At 42.6% G+C, this 24,776-nt stretch overlaps 1 protein-coding gene across 5 annotated transcripts in view; it reads right to left on the bottom strand.

Annotated features, from left to right (window-relative positions):
• Positions 1 to 24,776, bottom strand: part of LOC118358000 (glutamate receptor ionotropic, delta-2) — a 543,733-nt gene that overhangs the window by 443,343 nt on the left and 75,614 nt on the right. For all 5 annotated transcript variants that reach the window (XR_004820395.1, XR_004820396.1, XM_035735345.2 and 2 more), the window contains one exon: positions 22,408 to 22,563. Coding sequence is in view for 3 of the 5 variants with exons in the window: in XM_035735345.2 (XP_035591238.1) it covers positions 22,408 to 22,563 (156 nt within the window). In the remaining 2 variants the exon portion in view is untranslated. The remainder of the gene's footprint in view (positions 1 to 22,407; positions 22,564 to 24,776) is intronic.

Below are 24,776 nucleotides of genomic sequence, written 5' to 3'. Positions count from 1 at the left end.
ACACCATAGCGGCACCCACCCGTAGCACGCGCTCCAGCAGGTATATTTCACTGGTCACCTCCAAAGCCAATTCCTCTTTGGCCGCCTTTCCTTACAGTTCTCTGCTGCCAATGATTGGAACGAACTGCAAAAGTCACTGAAGCTGGAGACTCATATCTCCCTCACTAACTTTAAGCACCACCTGTCAGAGCAGCTCACAGATCACTGCACCTGTACATAGCCCATCTGTAAATTGCCCATCCAACTACCTCATCCCCATACTGTTATTTATTTTGCTCCTTTGCACCCCAGTATCTCCACTTGCACACGCATCTTCTGCACATCTATCACTCCAGTGTTTAATTGCTAAATTGTAATTATTTTGCCACCATGGCCTATTTATTGCCTTTTACCTCCCTTATCCAACCTCATTTGCACACACTGTATATAGACTGCATATATTGCATTACTGACTGTATGTTTGTTTATTCCATGTGTAACTCTGTGTTGTTGTTTGTGTCGCACTGCTTTACTTTATCTTGGCCAGGTCGCAGTTGTAAATGAGAACTTGTACTCAACTAGCTTACCTGGTTAAATATAGGTTAAATAAAAAAAATAGTACAGGGACAGGCAACTTTAATAGGGGCCGCAGTTGCTCGTCATGTATGTGGATGTGGGTCTGCGTACATACCAGAAGATGTTATAGCTAATTTCATGCAATTCTATGCATTTTGCCATAGGGTGGAGAGAAATGTTTGCAGTTTATTAAATTATTTCAGAGTGAAACTGAAAACAAAATCAATGGGGGAGGCACCGCTGGTAATTCGACCATAATAACAATAGCTGGCCGTAAAACTTCAATTAAACGCAGTTTCAAATGGCCGCCTGTCCCTTTTAATACCCGGGCAATGGCACACTAATTGAATTGTTTACGAGGTTACCATGAATTACCATTAATTATTTGCAAGGTTTAAGGTTTGATTCGTTACATTACATAATTCAGTAATTATGGCAATCATCCATTTTTATCAGCAGTAAGAAACTGCTAGCCATTGGCTGCTAACAACTGAATACTGCTAGCTAACTGGCAAGTGCATAAACAGTAAACAACTTCAGGAGTACAGACCCCAAGAAATTGGCTAATTGACCTCTGTTGGCAAAAGTAAGAACTGCCGAAAATGCAGTCTAACAGGAGAATAATTATTCTGTCAAGGAAGTCATTTTTTCGAAACAGAGGCATACTAAGACAAAAGAAACGGAACACTGTGTGTAAATGATATTATTAGTGTGGAAATTAAGAAATTGATTAGAATGCTGGAAGTGAATGCTGAAATTAAACAATTAACTATGCAAATAAGAAAAAGTTGTGTGCATTAAGGAAATAGAAACCTGGCTCAAACAAAACCCTGTCTCGTCCAGTGATTTAAGCCAATAAACTTCCGGGCTATTATTTGATGTTCTACGGTAGCAACAAAGACTGACTGTCAGTGACTGATATTACAAGAGAAAAACTGCTGATGCACAACCACATTTTGGAATTGCACCTTGTGTATTCTACTATTCTAACTTGCAACAGTAAGTTGAGACCAGTAACTGAAAGGTCGCTAGTTCGAATCCCTGAGACGACTAGGTAAACAATCGGTTGATGTGCCTTTGAACAAGGCATTTAACCCTAATTGCTCCTGTAAGCTGCTCTGGATAAGAGCGTCTGCTAAATGACTCAAATATAAAACTGTCCCAGCGTCCTGAGGAAATGATCAGTAGGAGACAGGTTTTCAGAATGCATGTTTATCACAATGCTCAAGACAGGCAGTGGACTAGAGAAAATGAATTGTGACTTTCTGGTCATTCATACACTAACACACGTTAGAAAGTCCAGGGTGAAGGCTTGTCGTGTGGAAAGGTCTAGCTGGTGAGTTGGTAGGAAGCCCATGGGTTTATAGAGCTCTGGTTAACCTGGGTCCCTGGATGCAACTGAAGATTGGGAATCTCCAACCCCAGGCTAAAGCTACTGATTGGCTGGCCAAGTCAGGTAACCCTGGCAACCTGACCCTTACAACAAGAGGTGTGAAGTGCCCTATGCCTCTGGGCAAAGGTGTCAGGCTGAGGCGGGGGTATGGTAGCCTACTTTAGCAGTACAGGATACAAAGTTTGTCTCCCCTGGGCCAGAGAGAGAGGGTTCTCTACAGTGAGAGTGTACAGCTGGAAGACTCAAAGTGCATGGTAGGAATACACCGGTGATAATGTAAATAGGTAATTCAACTACAAAGGTACAGTTCCTTCAGAAAGTATTCACACCTCTTGACTTCTACACAAACTTCTCTGTAATGTCAAAGTGGAACACCATTTTTTTTATTTTATGGAAAATAAAACACAAATCTTGAATAGATAAGTATTCAAACCCCTGTCGATACATGCTAGAATCGACTTTGGCAACGATGTGAGTCTGTGAGTCTTTCTGGGTAACTCTCTAATTGGATTGTAGACCTGGATTGTACAACATTTGTCCATTAATATTTGTCCATTACTATTACTTGGTTGTTGATCATTGCTACACAGCCATTTTCAAGCCTTGCCATTGATTTTCAAGACGATTTAAGTCAAAACTGTAACTAGGCCACTCAGGGACATTCAATGTCATCTTGGTAACCAACTCCAGTGTACAATATATTTAGCCTTGTGTTTTAGGTAATTGTTCTGCTGAAAGGTGAATTTGTCTCCCAATGTCTGTTGGAAAGCAGACTAAACCATGTTTTCCTCTAGGATTTTGCCTGTGCTTAGCTCCATTCCATTCCTTTTTATCCCCCCAAAAACTCCACAGTCCTTGCTGATGACGAGCATACCCATAACATGGTGCAGCCACCACCATGCTTGAAAATATGTGACTCGTTGCAGGAAACTAGGCATATGTCGCGCGTCACTACTTCACAGGAGAGCCATTTGAAAGTAAATCTGAACGTTGTTTTGACAGGAATGCCTTCTGGAACATGTGCCTTAATAACAAACTTGTATGCCATCTGTAAATACGAATAAAAATGTTAAATTATGAGCCCAGTTGGTTTAGCCATGGAAAAAGAGGCAACCTTTCCGCTAGCCGTGATTGGCTGAGGTAATTGCTAGTTTTTACCCATCTACCAATATGTGCCCTTATTTGCAAGACATTGGAAAACCCCCCTGGTCTTTGTGGTTGACTCTGTGCTTGAAATGTACTGCTCGACTGAGGGACCTTACAGCTCATTGTATGTGTGGGGTACAGAGTCATTCAAAAATAATGTAAAACACTATTATTGCACACAGAATGAGTCCATGCAACTGATGTGACTTGTTAAGCACATTTTTACTCCTGAACTTATTCAGGCTTGTCATAACAATAGGGTTGAACACTTATTGACCCAAGAGATTTCAGATTTTTTATTAATTTATAGACATTTCTAAAAAACATAATTCCACTTTGACATTATGGGGTATGGTGTGTAGATCAGAGACACAAAATCTAAACGTAATCCATTTTCAATTCAGGCCGTAACACAACAACATTTGGAAAAAGTCAAGGGGTGAGAATACTTTCTGAAGGCACTGAGTATACCAAACATTAGGGACACCTTCCTAATATTGAGTTGCACCTCCCCTTTTGCACTCAGAACATCCTCAGTTCGTCGGGGCATGGACCTTACTTGGTGTCGAAAGCATTTCACAGGGATGCTGGCCCATGTTGACTCCAATGCTTCCCACATTTGTGTCAAGTTAGCTGGATGTCCTTCGGGTGGTGGGCCATTCTTGATACACATGGGAAATGATCCAGAAGCAATACAGTTCTTGAAACCAATGCGCCTGGCACCTACTACCATACCTAGTTCAAAGGCACTTAAATATTTTGTCTTGCCCATTCACCCTCTGAATGGCACACATTCACAAACCATGTCTCAATTGTCTCAAGGCTTTAAAAAATCCTTCTTTAACCTGTCTCCTCCCCTTCATGTATACTGATTGAAGTGGATTTAACAAGTGACTTCAATAAAGGATCGTAGCTTTCACCTGGATTCACCTGGTCAGTCTGTTTTAATGTTTTGTACACTCAGTGTCTGTCATCTACTTTATTGTAATACCCTTTATAGATCCCCAACAGATAGTATAGACTATACCTTATTCACAGGAACATATTATTTCAGCCAACATCTCCAAAAGGAGTGTCAACAGAGGGATGGATAGCACTTTTACTGGTTCTCAGTGAAAGCAGTATAGTCACACACACGCCATTCCCAAGCTCCTCTTCTGCCTCTCTGATCCAACCCTCCTATCCCTGGTCCTTATCCCTGACCCCAATCCCCTTCTCACCTCGCTCCACCTCCCTCTTGAGGGTTCCTGCTAAAAGCCGTAAAAAGGGAGCAAATTGGTCTGTACTGTCCAAAAACAATGCCAAGCTAGACGGGAGAATGAGTTTTAAGAAAGGCCTGTCAAGATCTTTGGTGACAAGAAAACTCTGCAGGAATAGCAGGAGTGTTGTCGCTTCACTGGGCGGATGGCGAGGGCCTAATGGTGGTTCGCCAGTGGGATGACGGGGTTATACGAAAACATGGGCACATGGGGCCATTTTGTTCTAGCGCGGTTTCGCCCTACAACAGAGACGTGTGAAAAGTTTGAACAACTCAAAAATGTATTACCAAGCCATTTATTTTATTCGGGCAAAATATATACATTGACGGAGGGAGGAGAGGGTTTTCTAGTTGCAAGAAACTGTCAAACTTATCATTGAAGAGGGAAACGTTTCATACTTCTTCTCTAGTCATGTGTAAGGTCAGATCATCAAAAGCAAGCATGCTTGACGTAATCTGGGTGAAATTCTCTCTGGGGTATTCCATTTTTTTAAGGCCATCTCAAGTACAGTGTGTTGTTCATACAAGTTCAATGATCAAACCCTCTTTGTCTGACATATTCCCTGCTCAGAAAACCTCATGCCATATGAAGGGCAACTGAGGTTCATTCCTATTACTTTTTTTCATTTTTTTTCTCATTCCTATTACTTGGCAGTTGAAGGTTTTCATTAAAGCTCATCACACCTCTCTCCCTGCTCACCCGCTGACCCTCCCAGGGCCCAGAGGAACAGAGGAGAAGTGAATGTCAGATAACGAGTGCAAACTTACAGGGATTCTTCTTTTTTATCATCTATTCAGGTGTAATTTACAGCCCCGGTGTCAGTGAGATCACAGCGTTAACTCAGGCCGTTGACTGACAGGCCGTCCCAGACGTCAACACCTGGGGGTTCTAATCACTGCCATGGTGATGGATGATCACCAGTTAGTTGTCACTAAGGGGATGAGAGATCTGAAAAAGGGGGGAGTGGAGGAGAGGAAATGATGGGAGGTGGGGAGACATGTCCTCCATTCAACAGAGAACTAAGAAGAACAGTGGGTGTTTGCCATAAACACAAGGACAGAATAACACACTTCAAATATTTACCATGAATCAACATTCACGTAACCAAAGAGGCCTTCCAATCACTTCAACAGAGGCCACGAATGAATAGAGTCCAACTCTCCAACCTATTGGTAACTGTGTTGGGGGAGGAAGGGGTGGTCTGGCCCTGAGAATCCACCATTGCACTCACTACCTCTCCTGGAATATTTTTTACACAATGATCAATAGGGAGAAGAAGAATGTTTGGTGTGGATCATTGTTGAGGTTCTCACTCCTAGACCCGCCCCTCTGACCACTACGGTCGGTGCAGATTGGATTGATCAAGGGCCAACATGGGACCTGGAAGTAGCATCCTCCCCTCCCCTGGGGAAGAGGGGCTTTCACACTTCCAGTAAAGCCTGTCTGTGGCTGTCTGTGTGGGCCAGCTCCAAACACACTCAATGGCGCTGCCATTGAAGAAAATACATACAAATATGTCTGTGTGAGAATCGGTGAGGGCACTTTTCAGACAGAGGAAGGCCGAAAACATTACCATCCTATATATGTGATTGAAATCAATATGATGGGAGTAGCAGTAGGCTGATTTGTATTCCGCGTCTACGCGGAGGAGGTGGGGGCCCAGTGCCGCTTAGCACAATCAGGTTCCCTCTGAAGAAAAGGTATGGTTGGCTGGTCAGGAGCAACTCATTCTCCCGCTCACAGCGGCTCGGGAAGATCAGGACCGAAAAGTGTCATTATGGTGATAGGTTGCATTGGGGTGACTCTGAAAGACCAAGACTGAGGTTAAAGAGGAAATATGTTAAATAAATTAAAGTGATTATTACTACTCTGGCTGTGCATTGTGGGAAGGCTTTTTCAGGACAAGAGGCCAAGCTCTTCCTTTCAGAGGACTGAAAGCTGTGTCGGTGCTTTGGACAATTACCACAGGGGAGGTAGAGAGTACCACACACACACACACACACACACACACACACACACACACACACACACACACACACACACACACACACACACACACACACACACACACACACACACACACACACACACACACACACACACACACACACACACACACACACACACACACACACACACACACACACACACACACACACACAGGAAGACGGGATATAGAGAAAGTGTGGTTTGATTATCAGATTATGTATCAATGCTCAGGCTTTAAATATAGTTTAGAAAAAAATCTGTGTTCTAAAGTTTTTTCATCTTGGCATGCTGAATGCTTACTGAGCTGTACGGACCAGTTAAGGGAGTTTCTGATGTCAACCAAAACATTAAAACAGGGAAAGCTTTTTTGGCCAGTCCTTGCACCATATTATATAGAGACTATAAAACACAAGTAATAAAGTACAGGCTTTTTTAGCTTGCCTCAGTCTCATTGTTTCTGGGCAGCTTATTCATTTATTGACCAATTTGGCCTGTCACATTTCCCTCTTCCAACAAAAGATGGGTGGATTATTTGCAATTTATTTCTTTAATGAATGAGAGGTGGGATGCTGCAGTGCTTGGCAGAGGATCATAATGTCACAACAGCAGTCTGTGTAAAGTATGAATCATTAAAGTGGCTGGTAAGACACATCAATCCTGGACCTCCCACATAAAAAAAATACTACAGTTTACTATAGAATACTACAGTACTTACTATAGAATAGTGTAGTAAACTGTAGTATACCATATAATATTATACTAAACCCTCGAACATGTGCAGTACTTAGTGTAAGAATATTTCAAAGATAAATACACAATGCAGAGGATGAGAGGGCAATAGAGTACTAACGATCAATGGAAATAGTGTTTCTTTCTGCAATATCAATGGGTGAGAGACATGGGAGGAATTTCAGTCCGGTACTCATAGCTACATGGCAAGTTCTCATTGGTCCAAATTGTTTATACATTGAACCTGAAATAGGATACTGTTTTATTGCAAGGAATTCTAATTGGTCAACCACAGGCTGGGGCTTGGTTATAAAACTACATCCGGGTCATTTTGTTCTGTGGAGAGAATCGCTGGAGAGATTCACTGAGGACAGTGAAGAAATGACCATCTACCATCTACTTCCAAGCATGATTTGTCCTCTTTGAATAAACAAATGGTCCTCCCCCTGATTTGCATTCGAGTCTGTGTTATTGAAGAGTAACATCAACTGCTAACATTAATATAGAATTTTGTAGTACACTGTGGAATACTATAGTAAATACTACAGTATTATCCCACCTAAAAACCACTGTAGTAAATACTACAGAAATGTCTGCAAAAACACAACAGGCCACAAAAACACTACAGTAAATAAATCCCCTCCCCCATATCCCAATTTGTGCCACTGTAAGTGAAAAACCTACATGCCAAGTGTAGACCATATACTCTGTATGTGATCCATTACCAGAGTGTCATTACCACCATGTCTACAGTTTAATAGATAAATTGGGCTAGGTAAAAACGCAGGTAAAAATGTATTAGTCCCGGGTTGCAGGTTTTGGCTACCGCGGCCACCATGGCAATTTCTTAACTATAATAGTACCAGTCAAAAGGTTGGACACACCTACTCATTCAAGGGTTTTTCATTCTTTTATACAATAAATATGCTGAAATGATGATATCAATGGAGTCATTGCAAATCAACTTGTGCCACCTGTTTAGCCTACCTGGAGCTGGCAAACTTCTATTTATTGTTGTTGAAGCCTAGTGTTATTATGCAATTAGAGACAACAGTGGGGTCAAACTGGAGAACCCAGTTCCTACATTTGAATATAAAAATGGATTTTTTCAAACAGAACTATACAAAAACAAAATTCTGGGACCCTCAGGGTGACAAATCAGAGCAAGATTACTGAATGTAAGTAAATTCAGCAAAAAAAGAAACTTCCCTTTTTCAGGACCCTGTCTTTCAAAGATAATTCGTAAAAATCCAAATAATTTCACAGATCTTCATTGTAAAGGGTTTAAACACTGTTTCCCATGCTTGTTCAATGAACCACAAACAATTAATGAACGTGCACCTGTGGAACGGTCGTTAAGACACTAACAGCTTAAAGACGGTAGGCAATTAAGGTCACAGTTATGAAACCTTAGGACACTAAAGAGGGCTTTCTACTGAATCTGAAAAACACCAAAAGACAGATGCCCAGGGTCCGTGCTCATCTACTTGAAAGTGCCTTAGGCATGCTGCAAGGAGGCATGAGGACTACAGATGTGGCCAGGGCAATAAATTGCAATGTCCGCACTGTGAGACGCCTAAGACAGTGCTACAGGGAGACAGGACGGACAGCTGATCGTTCTCGCAAAGGAAGACCATGTGTAACAACACCTGCAGGACAGGTACAAGATGGCAACAACAACTGCCCGAGTTACACCAGCAACGCACAATCCCTCCATCAGTGCTCAAAGGCTGGACTGAGGGCTTGTAGGCCTGTTGTAAGGCAGGTCCTCACCAGACATCACCGGCAACATAGTTGCATATGGGCACAAACCCACCGTCGCTGGACCAGACAGGACTGGCAAAAGGTGCTTTTCACTGACAAGTCGTTGTTTTGTCTCACCAGAAGTGATTGTCGGATTCGCGTTTATTGTTGAAGGAATGAGCGTTACACCGAGGCATGTACTCTGGAGCGGGATCGATTTGGAGGTGGAGGGTCCGTCATGGTCTGGGGCGGTGTGTCACAGCATCATTGGACTGAGCTTGTTGTCATTGCAGGCAATCTCAAGGCTGTGCATTACAGGGAAGACATCATCCTCCCTCATGTGGTACCCTTCCTGCAGGCTCATCCTGACATGACCCTCCACAGCATAACAATGCCACCAGCCATAATACTTCTGTGCGTAATTTCCTGCAAGACAGGTATGTCAGCGTTCTGCCATGGCCAGGAAAGACACCGGATCTTAATCCCATTGAGCATGTCTGGGACCTCTTGGATTGGAGGGTGAGGGCTAAGGCCATTCCCCCCAGAAATGTTCGGGAATTTTCAGGTGCCTTGGTGGAAGAGTGGGGTAACATCTCACAGCAAGAACTGGCAAATCTGGTGCAGTCCATGAGGAGGAGAAGCACTGCAGTACTTAATGCAGCTGGTGGCCACACCAGATACTGACTGTTGCTTTTGATTCTGACTCCCCTTTGTTCAGGGACACATTATTCCATTTATGTTAGTCACATGTCTGGGGAACTTGTTCAGTTTATGTCTCAGTTGTTGAATCTTATATTCATACAAATATTTACACATTTGCTGAAAATAAACGCAGTTGATAGTGAGACGACGTTTCTTGTTTTGCTGAGTTTACATGATTTATCTTCAGTGGTGAATGTATCAAACTAGTTGCCGTGATAAAAGTGGTTTGCACTATCCTCAAACAATAGCATGGTATTTTTTCCGTAATAGCTACTGTAAATCGGAGTACTGCAGTTAGATTAACAATAATTTAAGCTTTCCTCCCATATAAAACATGTCAATGTCCCGGAAAGTTGTCTGTTGTATTCAACGTTTTCTAGTCACATTATCACATAATGAGCAACAACCATCCCGATTTAGGCACACCGATTCCGTAGAGGTTAATAAGGGCGAATGATCTTTTCTCTTGTCACATATGGAAATTCCTTTATTAGTCACATTAGCTCGCAATAATTATTATTTGATGGAAAACCACATTTTGCTTTATAGGTGATTAGAAGCTAAATCGAGATTCCTTCACTATAACGTTCTAGAATAAGGGTTGAATGGCCCAGCCAGAGCGTGGACTTGAACCCGATCGAACATCTCTGGAGAGACCTGAAAATAGCTGTGCAGAGATGATCCCATCCAACCTGACAGAGCTTGAGAGGATCTGCAGAGGTGAATGGGAGAAACTGCCCAAATACAGGTGTGCCAAGCTTGTAGCGTCATACCCAGGAAGACTCAAGGCTGTAATTGCTGCCAAAGGTGCTTCAACAAAGTTCTGAATAGTTATGCAAATACGATATTTCAGTTAATATATTTGCAAAAATATATAAAAATCTGTTTTTGCTTTGTCATTATGTGTGTAGATTGATAAGGGAAAACAACTATTTAATTCATTTTAGAATACAGCTGTAACAAAACAAAATGTAGAAAAAGCGAATTCACTGTATACTACTATTTTTAAATCCTACATTATACTACTAAGGTCCACAAAACCACTACAGGAATACTATGGTATTCCTACCATAGTATACACCATATTATTTTTTCATGTGGGATGGGACTAATGGGGAAAGTGAACAAACAAAATCTGCTTACTGTGTATGTGCCCCTTTTTCTCCCCAATTGGTAGTTACAGTTGTCTTGTCGCTGCAACTCCCGTACAGACTCAGGAGAGGCGAAGGTCGAGAGCTGTGCGTCCTCCGAAACACAACCCAACCAAGCTGCATTGCTTCTTGATACAATGCCGAGAAGCCAGCTGCACGAAACACTGTACACCTGGCGACTATGTCAGCGTGCACTGCGTCCAGCCCACCACAGGAGTCAGTAGTGCACAATGGGACAAGGACATCCATGCTGGGCCAATTGTGCACCACCCCATGGCGGCCGGATGCGACAGAGCCTGGACTCGAACCAGGCACAGCTTGCACTGCAATGTAGTGTCTTAAACCACTGCGCCACTCCGGAGGCATACTGTATATGTTTATAATTTGAATGTATACTGTATGTTTGTATTGTCATCATTGATGATTATGTTTGTTTATGAGTATGTCATCATATTGGACTCTGCAGCTTTTGCCTGGAACAAATAAAGGAGGGTCTTTGTGGTTAGGGGGGAAATTCTGCCAGGCTAAATCCTGCAGACAACACCACAGTAGAAGCCATAACACCACACGGAGTGAGCAGGAAACCACTGCGCTCAATAGAGATGTTGCCTACTGCGGCACGCTGCCTCGCAAACATTCATAACTAAAGGAGCTTTTGTCCGTTATTTCTGGGAAAACTTGCCAGGTTCACATTGAGGGGTTGCCAGACATGCCATTCTGGGGGCCAAGTTCCTCTGAGGAGCCAACGGGCCCCAGCAGACGGGTTTCACCCAGCTGTCAGCTGCAGAATGCTATCATATTGCCACTTTATAACAAATGACAGTCTCACCGCTGGAAATGCCCCCCATTGATTAGAGTCTGGATAATTGGATTGTGGCGATAAAGCTGAATGCTGGCATTTAGAAGGAATCCTTTTAGGATATCAGGCTGACTGAGGCACAGCCAGAGGATCCCAAATCAAATCAAATGTTATTTGTCACATACACATGGTTAGCAGATGTTAATGTGAGTGTAGCGAAATGCTTGTGGATGTGAGGGAGGGCGGATAGGTGATGGAGGGATGGGAGAAAGATGACTCACATGAAATGGTCTTATGAATTACATTGCTTAGTAAGCTGAGACTGTACGGTAGATTCCTTTGAGGGGGTCACAACATAATTACTAAATAAAAAGGTTACAATAACACTGACCATCTGGTACAACATTTGCATTTTAATGATCTGAACTGTGTGTGTGTGTGTGTGTGTGTGTGTGTGTGTGTGTGTGTGTGTGTGTGTGTGTGTGTGTGTGTGTGTGTGTGTGTGTGTGTGTGTGTGTGTGTGTGTGTGTGTGTGTGTGTTTGCATGCATGCGTGGAACAGGTGAGAAGCCTGATGGTGCCTCACCTCATCAGATAGCTAACCCTGTTGGGTATAGCCCATGTCCCTAGTCAATTATATAAATGGGCTGTATAGAGCAAACATCTGTTGTCTTAACCTTAACCCCCCCCCAGCCACGAAAACAAACAAAAACACAATCCTAACCAACTGTGAACTCTATATCTTTCATAACTCAGAGTGGCTTCATCGAGCACTAAAATATTGATGTCATTAAATATGCCTGTACTGGTCAAAAACTCGTTGTTTTCTGAGAATCCGGTGAGGAACCCCGCAGAGAGGCTGGAGAATGAGACTTGCGGATATCTGCAAAGGCTTTTTATCATATAACAACACACATAGACTCATTGATTGCTCTAAGTGTATACTGCTGCTTCCTGTCCCATTGTATTCCAATCAAAATCACAATCCTCTCCATCCTGGCTGTTCACTACAAAAAAAAGCTCAAACATGAAGATATTCATTTCACTCCATTTATTTAATTTCTATGATGTCTGTCTCGCCTAGGGTTGCAATCAAGTGTATATTATGGGAAACATTCAAAGTTTTCCAGTAAACTATCAGAATGTTGGTAACAAGAATTTGATGTAATTTATCACAAGGCATCTCGTAGCCCTTTTGGGTACTTGAGATTATCAAAGGTGTCTATAATTTTCTCTGGCCCATGTAAAATATATATATAAAAAATATAAAAATAAAGATGATTGTTTAAGAAAAAATGTAATGACAAAGTGTAAAACATTATCCTAAATATAAACCATCAATTTTAGTGAGTACCATTAGTGTTTAGCATTTTACACTCGTACCCATATAGGGGTTCAAAATGGCAGATTTGGACACTGATAAACGCCTAAATTGGAATGCAGTGGCTGTATAGTAACATGCTATACATGATGTCAGAGTTCAAGGTCTCTGCTTCACAACGCAATATTGGCTTTGACTGACAACGGTTCTGAACTTGAACACTGCGAGCGATCAAAAAGTTGCCTCCTGCTAACTGGGCAACATGTTTACATTTTTTCTAGTCTGAGTGAGGGAAATCCTGTAAATAAAGTGGACTCGATGTATTTCGAAAGGTGAGATGTTGAGGATTATAATAACTATGGCTTTCATGTCATACAAGCAAGACAAACACCCATTACTTCACATTTCCAAATCATAAAACCCCTGTAATATTCAGTGTTGACGTTTATGATCACTATGTTTGATGTACAAGATGACATGGTGTCATACCCTGGGTTGTTCTGAACAGAACAAAGCCTATCCCTGCTAGCAATGAGGAATCGGCCCAGAAGCGTCCCTCTTCCGGGGGGCCGGAACTGGTTGAATTGGCCTGGAATCGGGTGTTGGACTCGGCCCGGAATCAAAATGAATGACTGCCCAGAATAGGCCCAAGTACCCGTCTACCGGAATTCAGCCAAAATCCTACCAGAATCCCCCCAGAAGCGGCCCGATGCAATTTCAAATAAATGTATACAACATTTCCAGATTTAGTCATTTTAAATATTACTATGATACATTTTATACAAACAAATTATACCTATCCACATTTTTTTTTATCCCCTTTTGTCTTGTCCCATCACTGCAATCCCGTACGGCCTCAGGAGAGGTAAAGGTCGAGAGCACCAATGTGTCGTAGGAAACACCGTACACCTGGTGCCCGTGTCAACATGCATGTGCCTGGCCCGCCACAGAGCGATTGGACAAGGACATTCCGGCCGGCCAAACCCTCCCCTAACCCAGACGACACTGGGCCAATTGTGCATCACCTCATGGGTCTCCTTGTTGCGGCCAGCACGGGTATCGAACCAGCATATGTAGCAACACAGTTTACACTGCGATGCAGTGTCTTAGACCACTGCACCACTTGGGAAGCCCCATCCAAGTTTTATCAATGCTTATCAATGCCTTATCAATGCTTATCAATGCCTTATCAATGCTTATCAATTGCCTTGCACAAAGTATCAAAATACTAAAATAATACTTAAACAGGACTCTTAAAGAATTGAATTTAACTGTTAATTTTATTTTTTGATCACAGAAACAATGAGAAAATATGGAAGAATAAATTAATCATGAAACGTTAATTATATAAAGCAGCCTGTGTAATCATCTGCCAGAGAGTAGCCCCAATCGGCCCGAGCCTCAAATAAAACATTTGGGCTAGATAACTCACACCGGGAATCGGCCCGAGCTCAATCCCTGCATCCTAGCCATAAGTAATACTGACGGCGGCCGAGTTTGACTCTCAGCCGAGTGCTGCGACTCTCAGCCGGGAATGGGCCCAGCGCCACTGTGCTAGCTGAGATGTTTGTCTTATTGTGAATAAATTTGGCGGGGAACACGTACCTGAATGCACTCACGACTCTATTCTATGCACACCAAAATTACAATCTGCTTCTCTGAATTGACTTGTGAAAGCCTAACACTGTAAGATCATATTTTGTAACTTAGCCAGCCATGTCAGCAACAGAACAAGCTTTCCAATGATGCCCACCTGACCAGATTGTGTCAATGGGCCGTTTTTGGAAATCGCAAACAACAACAGTAATTATGTGATGATGCAGGGCTGTGTTCCAAAAACAGCACATCTAGGAGAGCTCAAAATAGCACCTTAAAGTTGAAGACTCTTCTTTGAGTCAAAAACGTGCATTGAAATTGCGTAGGAATTGTGCACACTCTGAAGAATTATGTGGCCACTTGCAGACGTTATACCTCTCACTCAAACTCTTTTTTGTCTTATGTTGCACATTCCCCAAATACTGAGTATTGTCAGATTCAGTAAATATCAAATGCACATAAAATCAACTGTGTAATGTTTGGATTCAGTCTAATAATGTTCCCATAATCTCCAAACTGTTCCCTTTTGATTGCTCTGCATATGCTTTCCATGTGTCTTCTGTAAGAAACATTTCCATGTAGCTCTATCTAATATAGGCCAATTCCCATGAGTGTAAGGGCTAACATGAGGGTTTCATGTTAGCCCTTGACATAATATAATAAATCAAAATATTTTACTATGTCAATATGTTTTTGTTGTAAATGTTTTGGCGCCAAACTGGTGGCGGTCGTGTAAAATGCCAATAGTTGGAGGTTTTGCAGAGTTAATTGAAAATAATTCCCATTGTGCTTTTTCATTAATTAAGCTATTTTCTATTGAACCATATGGTCTATCCACTAGAAACGCATGGACAATATATGGACACAGATACAAAACAAATTATACTATAAATGAATACAGATTTGTTTTGTTATTCAAGCATAAATTACCAAAATTACCATAGATTGCCATAGATTATCTGTTAGAAAACTTACCGAAGATTCCAGTAACTTTGGTAAATTACCAGTAGTTTTGCAACCCTACTCTCGCCTCATTATCACCTTTGCATCACAGTCTTTCAATATTCTTGACACTTTCAACAAAATGGTGGGTATGGCACTACTTTGCTACAGAGCAGCATGTCATTAAACTAGATTATTTTACCTGTCTGTCAGTCATACACCATTTCACACTTCTTTTCCTCAAAAGTCACTCGCCCTCCCCAAGAAGACTTTGTAGACTTGCCTTGCTCAGCCCTATCCACCTCAGTCTCAGCCACAGCGCCGTGTGCTGTCAGCTTGGTGTGTTACTGTGGAGACACTGAGTGGGAATCGTTACTTATCGCTACATCTGAGAGCAGAAGACAAGAAGACTAGAACTCACAAGCAGCCTCCGTGAGCAAAAACTTCCCCTTCCAAACACCCCATGCGCTGTTATCCAATTACAGTCCCCTTTACTGCTTTAATCAATATGAGCCGTGGACGCACGCACATCTACCTGTTCACTAATTCATCTGGTTATGGCGGGAGATGATGAGATATAGCGTAGTGTCTAAACATAAGTGGCAGCATTATACCTTTCACAATTAACCGTGTTTCACATGCAAAGCAATGAGAACAGGCCGTGCCTGGTTACACACCCGCTCTCCATAGAAGTTTAAAACTAGATGCAAAATGCTCCAAAAACCCCCTTCCAAAGCTGAAGCGGTACTACACAGAGATGGGTGAGAAGGAACACCTCTACAAGTTCCCGGGAGGCTCGGGCTCCAGCAGCAGGGATGGTTTAAAGAGGACTGGTGTTGATGTTGAGAACATCGCCTTGAAATCCCTGTGTGCGATCCTGGCAAATCATCCCTGCAATCTAGATAATAATACATATCTGGCTTAAAGAAGTCCTCTCGTGTGTGTTTGTCCTTATTAATGTGAACAGTAATGGGTAGTGCCTGCAAGAATCCCCTTGTAGAGGACAAAACAAAGTGTGCTTATACGTAGCGTTATAGATTCCTTGTTCGTGGTGGGATTGGAGTTTAGGAGCCTGCCGTGGTCAGGCTAACTTTGTTTGAACTCGGCTCCATCCTTCATTGAATCAGATGGCTCATTCAAACACAAAACCCACTGATATTGCCAACTACTTAAATGATTTTTTTTCCATTGGCAAGATTAGAAAACGTAGACATGATATGCCAACAACTAATTCTGAACCTACACATCGTTGCATAACTGAGCAAATTATGAAAGACAAGCATTGTCATTTTGAATTCCTTGGAGTGATTGTGGAAGAGTTGAAAAAATGATTGTTGTCTATCAACAATGACAAGTCACCTGGGTCTGACAACTTGGATAGAAAATTACAGAGGATGATAGTGGATGATATTGTCACTCCTATTTGCCATATTTTCAATTTAAGCGTACAGGAAAGTGTGTGCACTCAGGCCTGGAGGGAAGGAAAAGCCATTCCACTTGCCAAGAATAGCAAAGCACCCTTTACTGGCTCAAACAGCCAACCAATCAGTATGTTACCACCCTTAGTAAACTTTTGGAAAAAATTGTGTTTGATCAGATGCAATGCTATTTCACAGTAACAAATGAACAAAATATTTACAGCATGCTTATAGGGAAGGGCAATCAACGTGTACAGCACTTACACAAATGACTGATGATTGGCTGAGAGAAATTGACAATAAAAAGCTGCTTTGTTAGCCTTTAGTGCAGCTTTTGACATTATCGATCATCATTTGCTGCTGGAAAAACGTATGTGTTGTGGCTTGACATTCCCTGGTATATTGTGGATCGAGAGTTACCTGTCTAACAGAACACAGAGGGAGTTCTTTAATGGAAACCTCTCCAACCTAATCCAGGTAGAGTCAGGCATCCCCATGGAAGTTGTCTAGGCCACTTACTTTTTTCCATCTTTACTAATGACCTGCCACTGGCTCTGAGTAAAGCCTGTGTGTCTATCTATGCTGATGACTCAACACTATACACGTCCGCTACCACAACAAGTTAAATCACTGTGACACTTAACAAAGAGCTGCAGTCAATTTCAGAATGGGTGGCGAGAAATAAGTTAGTCCTAAATATTTCAAAAAGAAAAAAGCTAAGCATTTGGGAAAAATCTTTCACTAAACCCTAAACCCCAACTAAATATTATTTTGAATAATGTGGAAATTGAGCAAGTTGAGGACTGCTTGGTGTAACCCTGGATTGTAAACTGTCATGGTCAAAATATATTGATGCAACAGTAGCTAAGATGGAGACATATCTATCCATAATAAAGCGCTTCTCTGCCTTCTTAACAATGCTATCATCAAGACAGGTCCTACAGCCCCCGGTTTTGTTGCTTGTACCTGGACTGCTGTCCAGTCGTGTGGTCAGGTGCCACAAAGAGGGACGTTTTGTCACTAAAGCACCTTATACCACCCACCACTGCGACTTGTATGCTCTAGTCGGCTGGCCCTCACTACATATTCGTCGCCAGACCCACTGGCTCCAGGTCATCTACAAGTCCATGCTAGGTAAAGCTCCGCCTTATCTCAGTTCACTGGTCACGATGGCAACACCCATCCGTAGCATGCGCTCCAGCAGGTGTATCTCACTGATCATCCCTAAAGCCAACACCTCATTTGGCCGCCTTTCGTTCCAGTACTCTGCTGCCTGTGACTGGAACGAATTGCAAAAATCGCTGAAGTTGGAGACTTTTATCTCCCTCACCAACTTCAAACATCAGCTATCCGAGCAGCTAACCGATCGCTGCAGCTGTACATAGTCTATAGGTAAATAGCCCACCCATTTTCACCTACCTCATTCCCATACTGTTTTTATACTGTTTTTTTATTTTTATTTATTCATTTATTTATTTATTTATTTATTTATTTATTTATTTATTTTTATTTTTTTACTTTTCTGCTCTTTTGCACACCAATATCTCTACCTGTACATGACCATCTGATCATTTATCACTCCAGTGTTAATCTGCAAAATTGTATTATTCGCCTACCTCCTCATGCCTTTTGCACACATTGTATATAGACTGCCCATTTTTTTCTACTGTGTTATTGACTTGTTCATTGTTTACTCCATGTGTAACTCTGTGTTGTCTGTTCACACTGCTATGCTTTATCTTGGCCAGGTCACAGTTGCAAATGAGAACTTGTTCTCAACTAGCCTACCTGGTTAAATAAAGGTGAAATAAAAAAAATAAAAAAATTAAAATTAGGAAATTACAAATGGCCCAGGACAGGGCAGAACAGCTAGCCCTTAAATGTACATGGAGAGCTAACATTAATAATATGCATGTCAATCTCTCCTGGCTTAAAGTAGAGTATAGATTGACTTCTTCACTACTTGTATTTGTGAGAAGTGACATGCTGTCTGTTTAAACTACTAGCACACAGCTCAGACACCCATGCATACCCCACAAGACATGCCACCAGAGGTCTCTTTACAGTCCCCAAGTCCAGAACACACTATGGGAGGCACACAGTTCTGGCCCCCCAATGGTGGAACAAACTCCCTCACGACGCCAGGACAGCGGAGTCAATCACCACCTTCCGGAGACACCTGAAACCCCACCTCTTTAAGGAATACCTAGGATAGGATAACGTAATCCTTCTCACCCCCCCTTAAAAGATTTAGATGCACTATTGTAAAGTGGGTTCCACTGGATGTCATAAGGTGAATGCACCAATTTGTAAGTCGCTCTGGATAAGAGCGTCTGCTAAATTACTTAAATGTAAATGTTAAATGTACATAGAGGCATGACTACATGGAACTACATTCCACATGAAGTAATTCATGTAAGCAGTCAAATCGAATTTAAAAAAACAGATTAAAAAAACACCTTGGGAGCAGCAAATGGGCATCCATCTTAAATACAAATACAAACAGGCCTGTTGAGTTTGCAGACTCCCAGCTGCTTTCACTACACACACACAAACACACACACACACAAACGGTGAAAAAGCCCACCATATTGGATGTCGTCTGGCAACCCAACACCGACACAGTGTGTGTGTGTGTGTGTGTGTGTGTGTGTGTGTGTGTGTGTGTGTGTGTGTGTGTGTGTGTGTGTGTGTGTGTGTGTGTGTGTGTGTGTGTGTGTGTGTGTGTGTGTGTGTGTGTGTGTGTGTGTGTGTGTGTGTGTGTCCACATGTGTGTAAGACAAAAAGATGCTCAGTGACGACATAACACCTCCCAAATGGAGAAAACCTGGACAGGCTTCTTGGCGCGTCTCGTTGCCTTTGTTCCGTCTTTGCTGTTTGAGATGACAACAAGGCGACAGGGCTCCCTTTCTTCCATCCCATTCAAATCCAGCGCCAAGCCTATTACAGGACGTGTTAGACGTACGGGGAGCATTGTTGTGGAGACACTGGGTAAACCAAGGCAGATGGGAGAGGCTAAGTCCCAGGGTTGGAATAAACACTCCTTCGTAATGTTATGCCATGGTTTAGCAACAAGTTCTGCCGGTGTGAAAAAGGCAAGTGCTGAGCATTAGCGGTAAGTCACTGCTAAGAGCCATGCTAAGATCTATGTGTAAATAGTATCAGATTCACCAAAGTAGTGTACGCGCCTATGTTTACATGGATGTATGCATATACTATATGTATTACGAACTCAGCAAAAAAAGAAACATCCTCACTGTCAACTGCGTTTATTTTCAGCAAATGTGTAAATATTTGTAAGAAAATAACAAGACTCAACAACTGAGACATAAACTGAACAAGTTCCACAGACTAACAGCAATGAGATAATGTGTCCCTGAAAAAAGGGGGGTCAAAATCAAAAGTAACAGTCCGTATCTGGTGTGGCCATCAGCTGCATTAAGTACTGCAGTGCATCTCCTCCTCGTGGCCTGCACCAGATTTGCCAGTTCTTACTGTGAGATGTTACCCCACTCTTCCACCAAGTTCCCGGACATTTCTGGGGGGAATGGCCCTAGCCCTCACCCTCCGATCCAACAGGTCCCAGACGTGCTCAATGGGATTGAGATCCGGGCTCTTCGCTGGCCATGGTAGAATACTGACATTCCTGTCTAGCAGGAAATCATGCACAGAACGAGCAGTATAGCTGGTGGCATTGTTATGCTGGATGGTCATGTCAGGATGAGCCTGCAGGAAGGGTACCACATGAGGGAGGAGGATGTCTTCCCTGTAACGCACAGTGTTGAGATTTCCTGCGATGACAACAAGCTCAGTCCGATGATGCTGTGACACACCGCCCCAGACCATGATGGACCCTCCACCTCCAAATCAATACCGCTACAGAGTACAGGCCTCGGTGTAACGCTCATTCCTTCGGCGATAAACCCAAATCCGACCATCACTTCTGGTGAGACAAAACAACGACTCGTCAGTGAAGAGCACTTTTTGCCAGTACTGTCTGTTCCAGCAACGGTGGGTTTGTGCCCATAGGCAACGTCGTTGACGGTGATGTCTGGTGAGGGCCTGCCTTACAATAGGCCTATGGGCACAAACCCACCGAGCCTACTGCGGACAGTCTGAGCACTGATGGAGGGATTCTGGCGTTCCTGGTGTAACTCGGGCAGTTGTTGTTACCATCCTGTACCTGTCCCGCAGGTGTGATGTTCGGATGTACCGATCCTGTGCATGTGTTGATACACGTGGTCTGCCACTGTGAGGACGATCAGCTGTCCATCCTGTCTCCCTGTAGCGCTGTCTTAGGCATCTCACAGTACACACATTGCAATTTATTGCCCTGGCCACATCTGCAGTCCTCATTCCTCCTTGCAGCATGCCTAAGGCACGTTCACACAGATGAGCAGGGACTCTGGGCATCTTTCTTTTGGTGTTTTTCAGAGTCAGTAGAAAGTCCTCTTTAGTGTCCTAAGTTTTCAGAACTGTGACCTTAATTGCCTACCCTTTTTAATTAACAAAAGCATATTGGATTTTATTGTTCTTGTTCAAAGAGCAACAGATTAAAAGGTGTTTCAAAACAAGCAACAAAAGATGCTTCCAGCAGACCCACCACCATCATTCAACCAGAACACATGTAATGTATTCAGTAATAGCACTACTCACAATGAGACTTCAAAGACAAGAGAGCATCTCAGGTATAGATGCTCCAGAGAGGCTTAACAAAAGCACCAGTGGGAATAACTATTAGGCTCTTAGACTGCACTAGACTGTACATCTGCCACCATCCACAAATAACCAGTGTCCATTAGCTAAACAGGTTCCAACCAGACTTCTCCTTGTGTTCAGACTTCCCAGGCTAGGGATCTAAACGGGCAGAGTAGGTACCAGCGACAATATGACATGATGCTAGGAGCTTGTTATAGTAGGGGTTCTTTGATGTCAGAAGGAACCGAAAGGACCTATTTAAAACCCAGGGAAATATGACTCTTTTAGTTGAGGTCTGTTCAGTCGAACACAGGTTTTGGTCTGAATTGTATTTTTTGTTATCAATTATCAGTTAATTAAATCATGGAATTATGCTAGAGGAGTTCATTTATATTTTGTGCCACACGTCTCTGCATTTTTATCAGATATCTCCCGAGACAAATGCCATCGACGTTACCAGCTTAATTAATTGTTAACAGCGTTTCAGGTAATGGCAGTATTGAAACACATTTCAGAAATATTGGAAGAATATCAACCAAAAATGACGAGCCTTTTAATAAAAAATGACAATCTTCCCAATCCTAGAGTGCATATCAACAGTGACCGAGAGTATCACTGGTAAAGTACAGTGGGAATCCAACAGACACCATTTTCAGAAGGGTGCAACTACTGTAACAGTAAAAGAGATTTCCAAAACCCAAACCTTTTCGTCATTTTCTGGGGAACACCTTCAAAACCTAATACAGTGCTATTCAGTTCAGTGTGTCATTGATCAAGGTTTCGGTCTGAAAATTGAGGTATTTTCAGATGGATGGCTGAAACATATCCACTGAAAAACCATGCAGAGTCGTCGGGGGGGGGATAACGGACCGTCGGCCACTCCTCTGGCCTCGCTGAGTGCGAGATAGACTGCTGGTGGTGGTTATGGTGACTGCAGGGTGAGGGCGAGGGCAGGGCAAGGCCTTACCTTCCTGGACTGCCTGGAAAGGGTTGTTCCCGTCCACAAACTCCACGGAGATGGTGATCTTCTCCGTCTCCAGGATCTCGTTGTTGAGGTTGAGGTCCGCCACGGCCATGCGGAACACCTCGTCATCCTTCCTGGCAGACTCGTCAAAGATGGCCCCTTCGAGAAAGAGAGAAAGAAGGGAGGGAGAGCAAAGGAGAGAACAAGAGGGGGGGGGGGGAATGATAAGTGATCATCGTGTCTAAGGAAAGTCTCTTGGGCCTAAACATCAATAGAGCAACAATCCATTTGCTGGGAAATAAGTAAGGTATGCCACAGTCAATGGGTGTATACAATACAGGAACATTCCACCTACATCCTGCAGGAATCCAAATAGAGACAGCATCTCTTCTTTTGGCCTTGCATTTCCTCTCTGCTTGTTGCCTGCAGCAAATGAGCTAGTAATTGTTTAAACCTGCTCACTGAAGCAATGCTAAATGCATTCTGCTGACCTGCAAATAGTCATCATTTAGAAATAGATTGTGTGTATGATGCAGATTGGTGATTCATACAGTAAACTCACCAATTCGGAGCTAAGCTCACATTTTGGGGCCAATTGCAGGTCAGTGTGATTTTTGGTCACCCTCTTCATAGATCTTCACAAAGATTACAGCAAGGTAACATCCTGAGGATTGCAGTAGCCTGTGCTATGAACCACGCCAAGCGACAAAGTCAGTCCTTGGGACCATGTGCACTGGAGAGTACCCGTCAAGATAGACATTCCACTCCCATTGCCATCCCCTCATTTAGCAACAAAAACACTTTGTAAACGTTTCATCATGTTTGTTCATGTTACTGGCATTTTCAAGCGTCCTACTGCTAGCCCTGTCCAATCACACGCAGGTTAAGATTGTTAATTTATCATTTTAAGTACATTGGAATAATCTCAATTGCATACTTCTCGCTCAGTTTTTCCACTCAGACCACTCCCAGACTGTCCTAGCAAAATCCTTGATAGAGAAATTGCTAAGAAGCTATTTCTGTTTCCTTTTACCATTTTTAATTTCAACAAGTCACAGTAAGGTAGCCCACTTAATTGTTACCCAGAAATGATTTGATGTTGAGATAAAAATGACTGCATTGGACCTTTAACTTCGGGTTATTTAGAATTGAAGGTACATTGTATCGCCAGCCTGTAGGCCTACTCACAACCTCATGATGTTTGTGGACTAGTTTGGAGAAGGAACACGCCTGTGACGTCCACATACACTACCGGTCAAACTTTTAGACACATACCAATTCAAGGGTTTTTCTTTATTTTTTACAATTTTCTACATTCTAGAATAATATTGAAGATATCAAAACTATGAAATAACACATATGGAATCATGAAATAATCGAAAAGGTGTTAATCAAATCAAAAAATGTTTTATATACTTCAAATAGCCACCCTTTGCCTTGATGACAGCTTTGCACACTCTTGGTATTTTCTCAACCAGCTTCACCTGGAATGCTTTTCCAACAGTCTTGAAGGAGTTTCCACATATGCTGAGCACCTGTTGGCTGATTTTCCTTCACTCTGCGGTCCAACTCATCCCAAACCATCTCAATTAGGTTGAGGTCAGGTGATTGTGGAGGCCAGGTCATCTGATGCAGCACTCCATCATTCTCCTTCTTGGTCAAATAGCCCTTACACAGTCTGGACGTGTGTTGGGTCATTGTCCTGTTGAAAACAAATGACAGTCCCACTAAGCCCAAACCAGATGGGATGGCATTTCGCTGCAGAACAAATAACACATTTTCACCGGTCTAATGTCCATTGCTCGTGTTTCTTGGCCCTAGCAAGTCTCTTCTTATTATTGGTGTCCTTTAGTAATGGTTTCTTTGCAGCAATTCAACCATGAAGGCCTGATTCACTCAGTCTCCTCTGAACAGTTGATGTTGAGATGTGTCTGTTACTTGAACTCTGTGAAGCATTTATTTGAGCTGCAATTTCTGAGGCTGGTAACTCTAATGAACTTATCCTTTGCAGCAGAGGTAACTCTGTGTCTTCCATTCCTGTGGTGGTCCTCATGAGAGCCCGTTTCATCAAAGTGCTTGATGGTTTTTGCGACTGGACTTGGAAGAAACGTTCAAAGTTCTTGAAATGTTCCGTATTGACTGACCTTCGTGTCTTTGTGTTTCTGTTTGCTTATTTGAGCTGTTCTTGCCGTAATATGGACTTGGTCTTTTACCAAATAGGGCCGTCTTCTGTATACCCCCCTACCTTGTCACAACACAACCAATTGGCTCAAACGCATTAAGAAGGAAAGAAATTCCACAAGGCACACCCTACTAATTGAAATGCATTCCAGGTGACTACCTCGTGAAGTTGAGAGAATGCCAAAAGTGTG

The sequence above is a fragment of the Oncorhynchus keta genome, chromosome 25 (genome assembly GCF_023373465.1).
Source record: "Oncorhynchus keta strain PuntledgeMale-10-30-2019 chromosome 25, Oket_V2, whole genome shotgun sequence".
NCBI classification, from domain to species: Eukaryota; Metazoa; Chordata; class Actinopteri; order Salmoniformes; family Salmonidae; genus Oncorhynchus; species Oncorhynchus keta.
Note: the sequence above shows the minus strand (reverse complement) of the source record. Positions and strands in the feature narration are given on the sequence as shown.